Raw genomic sequence first — 11,532 nt, forward strand, 5'->3', positions numbered from 1 at the left:
TTTTTATGAATCCTAGTACATCACTTTGGCTCTCCACACTCCAGATCAGTTTGTTTTCTGGGGCTTATTTATTAAGAGGCCAGAAAACACACAAATCAGGAAGGATTTAACAGAGAAAGATAATAGACATTCAAATTAACATTAAACTCTCTACTTCCAGAGCTTTCATAGCCTAATCTTTTAACAGTTCCCCAGATTCTGATCCTATTGAGACGCTGAAGAAAGCCCTTCTCTTTGTCTCTGCTAGACCTAGGAGTTTCACTTTCCAAAACCTGCCAAATACACCGAGTGTGAGGGTTCATTCCTTCTCCTCCCCATGTAGGGTTGGCAAGGAAAGAAGCTTCTTGGATCTTACAAGATAATCTTCATGATCCCTCCAGCTCTAAATCCTGCCAATCTTGGAATTACCAGCCCTGATTGCCTGTGAGTCAGCCCTCGTGACTTGCTGGGAAAGATGTGCAGAAAAAAAAAAACAGTAGGCACTGGTGGCTAGGGTGAGCAGCCTTCAAACTAGGATTTTTTTTTAGGTTTTTTTTTCCCAAGGTAAATGAGGTTAAATGGCTTGCCGGAGGCCACACAGCTAGGTCATTATGAAGTGTGTGTCTGAGACTGGTTTTGAACCCAAGGACTCCTGATTCCAAGGCTGGTGCTTTATCCACTACGCCACCTCTTTTTCTTTTTAGGTTTTTGCGAGGCAATGGGGTTAAGTGACTTACCTAAGGTCACACCGCTAGGTAATTAAGTGTCTGAGGTCACATTTGAACCCAGGTCCTCCTGACCCCAGGGCCGGGGCTCCATCCACTGCGCCACGGAGCCGTCCCTAGGATTTTTCTTTATTACCAATTATCCTTTTACAGCGTCATTAGGCGGGGTGAAGCCAGCCCCCTGGGCCCACCCGGCCACAGCTGCTTTGGGAGTCTGGGGCCGCATAACAACGAGCCACGCGCTTCCGGCCGCAGTCCCCAGCCGGACATGCGCACTAGCCAACGAGCCTGCCGCCCGCGTCAGCCCCTGGGGCCACGGGAAAGCGGGGAGTCAGGTGCTCTGCGGCCCCAGCGGGCCTCCCCCGCCCGCCCCGCCCCCGGCCACGCCTCTCCCCCGCCCCCTGCGGCTCCGAACTGGTGATTGGCTGGGTGAGCCGCCCGTCCGGCCCCCGCCACAATTCGGGCCAATGACTGAAGGCCGGAGGGTGGGGCGACCCGGCGCGGCCTACCTCCCGGGCGCGCGTTGATTGGGTGTCTCGGGAGGGAGCCGCCTCCGGGGAAGGAGGCTCCCCGCCCGCCGCCGACATGAGTTTCAGCCGCCTCTACCGCTTGGTGAAGCCCGCTCTGCTGTGCGCCGTCCTGGCCGCTCCGGGCCTGTCCAGCACTATGGTGAGCCGGGGCGGCCGGCGCGGCCGTGGGCCCCAACCCCCGCCTCGCGGGGCCGTTAGGGCCGGGCGCACGCGCCCCGCTCCGCGACGGACCCCCGGCCCTGCGGCCGCCCCGCACCCCCTTCCCAACCCCCGGCCCGGGGCGGGGGAGGGGCGGCCCCGGGACGTCCGCCGCCCATTGTCCAGCGGGCCGGGGCCTGCCCCGGGGCCCCGCTAGGGAGCGAGGGGGAGGGGCCCCGATTGTGACCTTGGCGAGCCCTTGCCTTCCCCGAGCCTCGGTTTCCCCGCCTGGACACGCAGGGCGGCGACTGCCTCCGCTTCCGCAGCGCCCCCCCATCCTGCTGGGCCGGGGCCGGGGCCGGGGCCGGGGGCCGGGGCCGGGGCCGGGGCCGGGGGCCGGGGCCGGGGCCGGGGGAGCCGGGGGAGCCGGGGGAGCCGGGGGGGCCGGGGCGGGGGCCGGGGGAGCCGGGGGCCGGGGGAGCCGGGGGCCGGGGGCCGGGGCCGGGGGCCGGGGCGGGGGCCGGGGCCGGGGCCGGGGGCCGGGGGAGCCGGGGGCCGGGGGCCGGGGCCGGGGGCCGGGGCGGGGGCCGGGGCCGGGGGCCGGGGGCCGGGGGCCGGGGCCGGGGGCCGGGGGCCGGGGGCCGGGGCCGGGGCGGGGCAGCGGTTTTTCCCGAGTCAGCCGAAGCCAAGGGTTCTGTGCCCTGGTGCGGGAGCAGGGCGGCCGCACGGATGCGGGTCTCCGGGCACCCGGGCTGGATATTAGGTGCCGTTATTGGACCCAGCGTGTCCGACTGAAACCTGTCCTCGTCGCGTCCAGCCTCACCGTGGGGGGGTCTCTTGGTCTCTTGTTTCTGGTTGCTGCCCCCTCCAGAGTCGCCACAAGCCCCTGTTCTCACCCCACAGTGTCGCCCACCTTCCCTTCTTCAAGCTGTATTGTTCTTAGCTCCTAGTGGCCGCGGCCCTCCGCGATGCCACCTCTCTGAGGCGGCCTTTCCAAGGGAAGGAAGCCAGTCCTCTGCCCACTTGTGTGCCCTGTGCCCCTCGCTCTTCCTTCTTCCTGCCTCCTAGGCTGACCAGTCCTTTGAGGCCTGGTCTGCCTTTCTCTCCTAGGACTCTCCATCCTTAACCTTGAAACCTTGACCTGAGTGAACTGCAGGGAGGGCTTGCCTAGAAATGGGCCACAAGAATTGTTGCTCTTACTTCCCGGTGGGTGGGAAGATAACTGGACTTGGGGGCAGATAAGAGCTAGGAGGAGAGGCTGCTGAATCATTGCTATCACAAGATCTCCGTGTTCTGGACTTTGAGTTGGCCAATTTGTTGGACCAGAGGCCCCTCTATTCCCTGCCCTGCCTGCTCCCCCCCTTCACTGACCTCACTCTGGGCTTAGCCTTGCCCCCTCCAGCCTCTTGCCTGTAAATTGTTTTGAGACTTGGGTTTGTTTTCTTCCCTGGAGTCCTTCTATGGGTGTGTCCACTGTTTATCCAGCTCAGCTCTCCTTGGGAGACCACTAGAGGATTCCAAAAGGACCAGCCGGGTTTGAGCTGACAGACCCCTTGAGGAGGACAGGGCCCGAGGTGTTTCCTTGGTAATTCCCCCCCCCACATAAACCCCAGATACAGAGTGGTTCCCCCGCCTTCTGGTTTATTGCACAAACAAATGAAGAGCCCCAGTCTAGAAGCCTGGAACCAGAGGCTCCTTCAATCAGGTCAGGGTCAGAGTTCCCTAGGTTGGAGGGCTACCCCGAGCCTCCAAGATTGCAGGTGCTGGGGCCGAGGTCTGGACATATAGAGACCAATAAAGAGAGTCCTTCCGTCTGGGAGCTGGCCCTCTGGCACCCAGTGGGGGGGGTCTGGACCCAGGAGCTCTGGGAGCTGGTTGTCTGTCTTTGTAACTGGAGCTTGCTCAGCACAGTGCTCCCCACACAGTAGGTGTTTAATCTGTGCTTATTGACTGACTGTGGGCCTCTGTACACCAAGAGGATCAGTGTGGATGGCCGGAGCCTTAGCCACCTGACTCAAAAGGTCTGATTACAAGAGGGCCCTGCCTTGGCTCCTGAGCAGCAGGGTGACAAGGGAAATTCTCTTAACTCTTTGGAGCCTCAGTTTCCCAGGTTCATAGAGTTTAGAACTTGAGAATGATTCTTGTATGTAAAAGGAGAGGATTGCCCTAGCTAGACCATCTTTAAGTGGGCCTTCAGCTGTAGCACCTTATGAAAAAGCCTTCATTTTTCCTAGTGATAACATAGCCTTGTGGCAATGAAGAGTTCTGATGGCCAAAGGTCTACAGCAGAACTAGGCTTGGTTCCTCTACTGTCCCCAGAAAGGAGCCCCCAGGTGTCCTAGAAGTGAAAGGGGCTGGCCAGGGGCCTAATGACTTAAGGCTTGACCAAGAGAACCACCTTGCAGCCATTCAGCCAGGTTCAGGTCCTTCCTCCCAGAGCTCTGGGCAGCTGAGTCTTCAGGTGGAGTTCCCTGGCCTAGTGAAATCCTAGTTCTGGGCCCTCTTCCTTTTAGGTTTCAGAGCACTTGATCACTGCTGGATTGACAAGAGAATCAATCAAACAGTGAATGACTCCCCACTTACTGATGGAGAAGCCAAGAGGTTCAGTGACCTCCCCAAGGATCATAGGAAGTAAATGACTGAGGCAAGATTAGAACTCTGGGCCACCTGCCTCCTGAGAACAATCCTCTCTCTCTCCCATCATGATGGACTGAAATCATCTGCTCCAGCCCAACCCCAAAGGCTTTGTCCAGTTGTCAGTGCCCAGGCAGATGCCCCTGCCAGTGATCTGTTCTAGACCCCCTCTGATTGCTGCTCTCTTCTGCCTCTCATCTCGGATCCCAGGGAGGTCAAGAACTGGGTTGGGGCCTCCCTATTGCCTTCTCCAAGAAGGATCCCTGAGTTCTGTTGGGTACCAAGCCCTGCCCTGTCAGGGCTGTTAGAAATTGGCACCATAGGTTCTTCAGTGACCTGGGGAGACCCTTCCAGCTTGGATTGGGTGATCCACATTTGGTCTTTCTTGAGTATGTGCACATAAGTGGAGCAGTGTGGGAGTGGCCACCCTTGGGAGAGAGCACGCCCTCCTTAGGCCATCCTATGATGCACTGTCTTGGTGGGAAACAAGCCTGCGGACAGATCAAGGAGAGGAGGAGGAGGGAGATTATCCAGGCTGCTTGCTCTGCCTCCAAGGTTACTGTCTCCAGCTATTTGGGATCCTAGAGACCTTCCCAGATAGGGAGGGAGGCTGCCATCTAGAGAAGAGCCTCAGGGGGAGAACAGGCAGGGGGCAACAAAGGCCTCCAGCACCTGAGCCATGAGGAACTTAGGAGGCCAGTGATGTGCCAAGCCAGCTAGGCACCAAACTGAAATCAAGCTTCAGGAGCTTACTGACTTGGGATCTATCCAACATCAGTCTGAGGAGAGAAAGGGAGGCCCTGGTGCTAGCAGGAGCAATGGTGGGGGCAGCTCATTTCACTCTGACCACTTAGATTTTGTTGCTTTGAACTTGGGAGGGTTTTTTTTAGTTGTTTTTAGTTTTTAATTTTTTAAATTACAGACATGACATCTTTCTATGACCCCCATTGAACAACAACCACTACACACATAAGTACTCATGTTTATTTATTTATTTTTTCAGTTTGACAAGCATTAATTTTCTCTCCTTCCCCCATTGAAAGAAAAGAAAAACAAAACCCGTATAACAAAAATTCATAAGTCTGGCTTTCAAGATGAGAGAGACCTCCTTTGCAGAAAAGGGAAGCCCACAAGGATTGTATACCACATCTATTTTCAGACTTTTTTCATTATATTGATCAGTTTTGCTGGATTTTTTTCCTCTCTTTTTTGTCTTTAAAAAAAATAATTATATGAAATGACTTTCAGAGAAGGTGAGGATAGCCAGGGGAAGATATGGTGCTATTTTTTAAAAAAGACATCAGTATAAAACAAATTTGCATAGTCAAGCAAAACAATTTCCTACATTGGCCATGTGCAGAAACATATATTTCATTCTGCACCTTGAGATGACTCCTCCCCCTTTAGGAGGTGGGCAGGATCCTCTGGAATCTACCCTAGTAAGGGTAATCTTAGCCACTAGTAAGCTGCAGAGATAATCTTAGGCCTAATCATACTGCCTGAGACCTACAAAGAGTGACCAGACACCCCCCCCCCCAAACCCCTTCTCGGTACCCTACAGTGCACTTCTCGCGATGACTGGAGATGTGCCAGGTCGATGCACGATTTTTCTGCTAAGGATATTGATGGTCGCATGGTGTCCCTGGATAAATACAGGTAAGAAGAGAGAGGTGTGACCTGAGGTTGGTAGGATCCCACATTGGGGGGGGGCGGGGTGGCCCCTTCCCTGAGGCCAGTCATGATTATACATATTATGAAACTTGAGCTGGACACTCTTGGCCAGGCCTCATCTAGAAGGCATACCAGATTCCTGGGCCTCCAGCCAACCAGGAGCAGAGAGTATGCAGGAATGGAGGGCAGGCCTCTGGGAAATACAGTTATGGTTGCTGCTGTCTGTGGGAGTCTGCCGGGATAACTCCTGCCTCCCCCACTAATAGCTTCCCTCCATTTCTCCTCCAGGGGCTGTGTCTGCATTGTTACCAATGTAGCCTCACAATGAGGAAAGACGGATGTAAACTACACTCAGCTTGTCGACCTGCACGCCAGATATGCCGAGTGTGGTTTACGTATTTTAGCTTTCCCCTGCAACCAGTTTGGAAGGCAGGTAGGTGGGTGGCCTCTCCCTGCAGGGTAGGAGCCTGGGGGTGGGTGGGCAGGCATTGGGACAAACCTGTTTTGTAATAATAGACATAGGCCTAATGGAAGGGCAGGTTTATAGAGCTAGAAGCAGAAACTCTTTGCTTGCAACCAGATCTCCAGCTGGACCGATTAATTGTACCCTGTCACCCTCCATCCCCCAGGAGCCAGGGAGTAATGCAGAAATCCGAGAATTTGCTGCCGGCTACAATGTCAGATTTGATATGTACAGCAAAATATGTGTCAACGGCGACGATGCCCACCCCCTGTGGAAATGGATGAAAATCCAACCCAAAGGGAAGGGCATTTTGGGCAAGTGAGTGCATGATAGGGGGAGAAAGAGCCCCAGGGATTAGGGAGGGGGAGATGCCTAGAAATGGGGCTGCTGGGAGACAGGAGGACACTTTGCTCCATGAGGGGACTGGGAATGGTGCTAGTTAGAGGCCTTACCATTCTGTTCCTCTTCCTTTCTAGTGCAATAAAGTGGAACTTCACCAAGGTAAGCCTGGCCTGGTTGTCCTGGAGGTGGGGGGCAGTACCTTTGAGAGTCATCACCAGGAATGGTTGTGGAGTTCCACTGCTCCCTTGACTGACCACCTTCCACTGGCCTCCCATTCTGTTCTCCCCCTGCATTCTCCCTCTTTACATTCCAGCTTTAGATTTCTGTGTTCACATGTATTCACATGTGTATGCATGTACATGTGTGGCTCAATGGATACAAGTAATCTTAGCCCAGCTGCAGCGGTGGCAGAGATAAGAGCTAGCATTTAGTGTTTGGGGTTTTGGCAAGGCAAGGGTTAAGTGCCTTCACACAGCTAGTAAGTGTCTGAGGCTGGATTTGAACTCTGGTCCTCCTGACTGCAAGACCAGTACTCTCTCCACAGTGTCCCCTCACCTAGCTGCCCCAGGGTTTAGTGCTTTACAGCTGTTTCTTTTTCATTCCATCCTCTTATTAAACAGCCCAAGAGGTAGGAAGTGTGAGTGGTTGGCCAATCAGCAAGCATTTATTAAGGGCCTTCTGCTGGCCGGACAGGTTGAAGCAAAAATGCAACAGACTGTTCACCAGGAGCCTATATTCATGCTCTCTGATGGAATATCAGAGCAGTAACAGCCCCATTTTACACCTTAGGAATTGTATGCTTAGACAGGTCTTGTGATTTGAGCCCAGGTCTTTGGCTGGGCCTCCCAGTAAAAAATAAAATACACAGTTCACCCAATTAGTGGATAGTCACACATGGGAAATGGGAGAGCTGGGCCCTGAGGGATGAGCGTCAAGGTTAAGGACGATGTCTTCAAAAGCATTTCTGGAATGAGCTGTCTAGGATGTATAATCAGCCGTGTTCTGCTGGGTATTTACAGCTGTGGGGCCATCAGTGGGTCTGCTCAGTAGGGGTTGGATTCGTTGGGCGATTTTTGTGAGGAGGCGGAGGGATCTGGGACAGCAGCAAGGACAGGTGGCTGAGCAGGAATGAAGGGCTAGTGGGATGACTCCTGGATTTGGAGTCAGAAGACCTGGCAAGTCACTTCCCTCTGGACCTCACTTTCCTCATTTGCAAAATGAGCCTTCTCACTGGCTGAGCTCTAAAAAGGGGGAAGGGACCTGGTGATCCCCAAACCGGGCTTCCAATCCTGGCTCTGCCCCTTCTTGGGGACTGATGGTGTGGCCTGGCTGCTCCTATGTGGAAGTCAAGCTTCTGCCTATGGTTGGATGTGGCAAACTCCCTTTGCTACCTTTAAGGCACTTGGCAACTCCACTTTAGGAGCTGCCCCTGTTAGGGCATGGCACTGCTTGAATGACCCTCCCTGAGTGGGCCCCTGCTCTCTTCTTCCTCTTTCCAGTTCCTTATTGACAAAGATGGCTGTGTGGTGAAGCGGTACGGTCCGATGGAGGAGCCCCTGGTAGGTACCACCCTGTTCGCCTCCCTTGTGGACTTTCCGCGGTATTTCCCGGGCAAACAGTTCATTCTTGTCCTCTGGGGAACTGTGTGAGAGAGAGGCCCATTCCCTATCAGAGCCTGGGGCTGTGGGGAGGCTGGGCTGGGCCAGGCCTGGTGTGACTTAGGATAGTCCTTTGGCAGCAGGATTAGGAAGAACTCTCAGCTTCCTTTTGACTCTTCTCTTCCATTCTCCAGGTGATTGAGAAGGACCTGCCTTGCTACCTCTAGTTGTTCTTTTCTTCCTGTAACTGTCTGCCCTGAACCTCAGAGTCCTCCACCCGGCATCAATGACGATCTGCCTTCAAACCAGTCCACTGGTGGGGTAGACCCGAAAACTTGGCGTGCATTTCAGCCGGAGGAAAACCCTGGGGGGCACATGGCAACAGCTTGCAGCCTCGAGCCCCTGGCTCATTTATTGGAATAAAAAGCTAAAATTAACTGGTTCAGGTCTCATTCTGTGGTTACCCAATTTGATCCTTGGCCTGAGGAGTCAGAGACTTGTGTTCTAATGCTGGATCAGGGTGGGGGGGGGGGGGCTTGAAGACCACAGCATCAGGGAGGTGATGCCGTGACGAGCACATGAATTGGATTTGAGTTGGGGGTTAAGGTTGTGCTGAGTCACCAGTTTCAATTTCTCCTCCTGAGCCATCTGGGTCTAGACTAGCGATGGATCAGGAAGACTGGAGATGGTCCCGAATGGGAGGCAATGGGGTTAAGTGACTTGCTCAGGCTCACACAGTGAGTGTTAAGTATCTGGGACTGGATTTGAACTCCTTGTCATAACTCCAAGGCAGGTGGGAAAATAACTGAGCCATCTCACTGCTTGTGACCTGAGCCCAGGTTTTCAGCTGGGCCTCCCAGTAATAAAATAGTTTGCCTGATAGTGGATAGTCACACATGGGAAATGGAAGAGCCAGGCCCTGAGGGGCCTGAAGAGGAAGCCTTGTAGGCAGCCGCCTTAAGCTTCCTGCCACGAAGGGGCCTCTGAAGAGGCCGGAGTCTGGACTGAGCCCAGGTTAGAGGAAGGGAGGAGGGAGCTTGATCTCCATTTAGTCTCCCCACCCCAGCACCCCCAGCCTAGTGGGAGGCAGATGGGAAGCCTGTCCAGCTCCTGGCCTAAGCTGGCCTGTTGGCTCCCCTCCCCCTCCTCATTCTCATGAAGAAAGCCTGTTCAGTGGCCCAGTAAACTACCTGCTGCCAGCCCTGGGTAGAGGGGAAGAGCCTGGAGTGGAGGCTGAAGACTTCCTAGAGCCCCGATAAAGGAGTTGCTCTCAGTGGCTCCCAAGGTGCCTTCCAGTCTTATGTCTGACTCGGGAGCCCCCTGGCCTGGGGCTGAGACCTGGACTCCAGGTTTGGGGTCTTTGTTACCAGGCTAGAGAGGCAGGAAGGGGAGAATATGGGCCCTTCAGGTGTAAGGAGAAGCTGAGTCTTGGTCACCTAGGGCTCAGGTTTAATGGTGTCCTTCACCTGCTGGCTTGGGCAAGGTCCACAGGACAGGAAGCAGCGGGAGGAAGGCCAAGAGTGGGATGAGGTCCAAGTATCACTTGGCAGAAGGAAGGGGTAGAGTTTCAGAGTTTGTCCACCTGGACAAGGGTGGGGAACAAACCATGCAGTTTAGGCTGGGGGTTATTTCTGGCGACACCTGCCAGGTAGGGAATGATGTGTGGGAGGCAGCCCTCAAGGGTTGAGGAAGAGAATGCCCACTTTAATTTGGCACCAGACTTCCCTCCTTTCCAGCAGAACAAGTCCCAGGCCTGAGGAGGAGCTTGGCAAGAAACAAGCCTCTCCGTTACAGGGCTCCTCACCCAGTAAGTCACTTGGTTCAGAATGGCGGCCAGTGGTCAGACCCACCGGAGCAACACAGCCCCTTTGTCATCCAGCCTGCCAAACTGGGTCCAAACGGCATCGGTCCCCTTTGGACAGAATCTAGGGCAGATTCACCAAGTATGAGCATTGTGGTTGAGTGACCTTGGCCTTTGCATGGCTAGTCTTCAGGGACAAGTCAAAAAAGCATTACCCATAATCCCTAAACTGGGAGCCCCAAGCCCCAAAGTCTTGTCCTACATCTGACACATGAGCTTGGTTTAACCCTTTTCTCTGGGTCTTCATTATCTGCAAACTCAGGGGTTGCTGCTATCTAGGGACTTCTGAAGTGGGGGAGATATAAGTACATTGAGGTACTTAGGTGGGGACCAATGAGCCAAGGAAATTTAGAGGTCTCTCTATTGCTCCTGGTCTTTTGGGCAAGTTACCTTCAGTCTCTGGGGATTCCCTGATCTGGCAGTTATCAATCAGCATATGGAAAGCCCTCCCAAGGGGGACTTCTTAAACAATAAATCTTAAAAGGTATGACAAGTTACCTGGTAAAGGGTTCTAATCCAAGCCCATAGCATGTCAAGAAACTCCCTAAACTCAACCTTACCTCAGGATATATGGACAGTCTTAAAATACTAAAAGATTTTTTGCTGGAGTCCAGAAACCCCAGCAAAGTCCAATGGTTCTTCCATATTCAGAGTATTGGGTATGCTTTGTCCACCACCCTTTTTAGATGAGACCAAGAACTTGGAATAAACTAAAGGTCATTCAGGACCCGCCCTCCAATCATGGTCTGCTGCCAGGGTCTGAGATTCAAACCTTGGACCCAGAGGCACCAAAGGGCCTGCACTTCCTAAGAACTCATCTCAGGACCCTAATGCTGGCTCCACATAGTATCTTTGGGTGTCCTTCATCTTTTACCATCTTGGAAAAAAGCTGCAAAATGAGTTCATCCTTGCTCAGGGGACCTGGCTGTAAGATATTATTTATTAACATAAAACTCCTTGAGATAGCCACTCCCTTCAATTCCCTAGACTTGGGAGTTTGTCATTCCTGTGGAAGCTAATATCTTCATCTTGCAATAGCTCCAAGTTCAGGATTCCAGAGGGTGGGGACCCCAATCAACTGATCTTTCCACCATTCTATGCTAACTGAGCCCCCCCACCTTCCTCTTTTCTCTCTCATAGTCACATCTGAGTCAAAAATACTGCTATCTATCCCTGGGCTTTCATCCTTATGCATCTGAGTTCTGTCCCTCCACAGTCCATGCCTCATCTTTTCTCTGGCTCCCCATGCCCTCTGGAACTCCTCCTCACCCTAGATTTCTTCATCACCTATGTTGCCAACATTATCTGGCAGTAACAAAGATGCAACATCCCTTGGCTGCCCTCTGTGGTGTGGGTTGTGACCTCACTCCTGCTCTCTGGCACATTGGGCTGGTAGAGGTCGGCCTCCACTGCTACCCCTACCTCCTCTGCCCATTTCTCACCCTCTTCTTTAAGATCACTTCGTCAATCCAAATCACTCAGTGTCTAGAATTTGGAACTCATAGTTGTAAAAATGATTGTTAAAAATTGGTTTTTACATGTAACTGGGGAAAAAAATACTTTAAAAAAACCCCCAAACTTTTCAAACCTT

General features: G+C 53.6%; 2 protein-coding genes across 6 annotated transcripts in view; one reads left to right on the top strand and one right to left on the bottom strand.

The window, feature by feature from the left end:
• POLR2E (RNA polymerase II, I and III subunit E) overlaps positions 1-1,405 on the bottom strand; it is a 34,168-nt gene extending 32,763 nt beyond the window's left edge. Inside the window, exon 1 of one of the 4 annotated variants that reach the window (XM_074204518.1) lies at positions 717-969. The gene's annotated coding sequence lies outside the window, so the exon portion shown is untranslated. Of the gene's footprint in view, positions 1-716; positions 970-1,213 lie in introns of those variants that run through there. The other 3 variants (XM_074204515.1, XM_074204517.1, XM_074204514.1) reach the window with 3 other exon arrangements.
• On the top strand, positions 921-8,517 carry GPX4 (glutathione peroxidase 4). Of its 2 annotated transcripts, none has more exons than XM_074204522.1 (7): positions 921-1,373; positions 5,568-5,662; positions 5,966-6,110; positions 6,307-6,458; positions 6,617-6,641; positions 7,982-8,041; positions 8,275-8,517. In XM_074204522.1, the coding sequence occupies exons 1-7, from the start codon at positions 1,290-1,292 to the stop codon at positions 8,305-8,307; spliced, it is 594 nt and encodes a 197-aa protein (XP_074060623.1). In that variant the 5' UTR covers positions 921-1,289; the 3' UTR covers positions 8,308-8,517. The 2 variants fall into 2 exon arrangements, with proteins under 2 accessions (XP_074060623.1, XP_074060622.1); XM_074204521.1 differs by lacking the exon at positions 921-1,373 and adding an exon at positions 2,982-4,561.
• Positions 8,518-11,532: the final 3,015 nt, after the last annotated feature.

The sequence above is a fragment of the Macrotis lagotis genome, chromosome X (assembly GCF_037893015.1).
Source record: "Macrotis lagotis isolate mMagLag1 chromosome X, bilby.v1.9.chrom.fasta, whole genome shotgun sequence".
In the NCBI taxonomy this organism is placed as follows: Eukaryota; Metazoa; Chordata; class Mammalia; order Peramelemorphia; family Peramelidae; genus Macrotis; species Macrotis lagotis.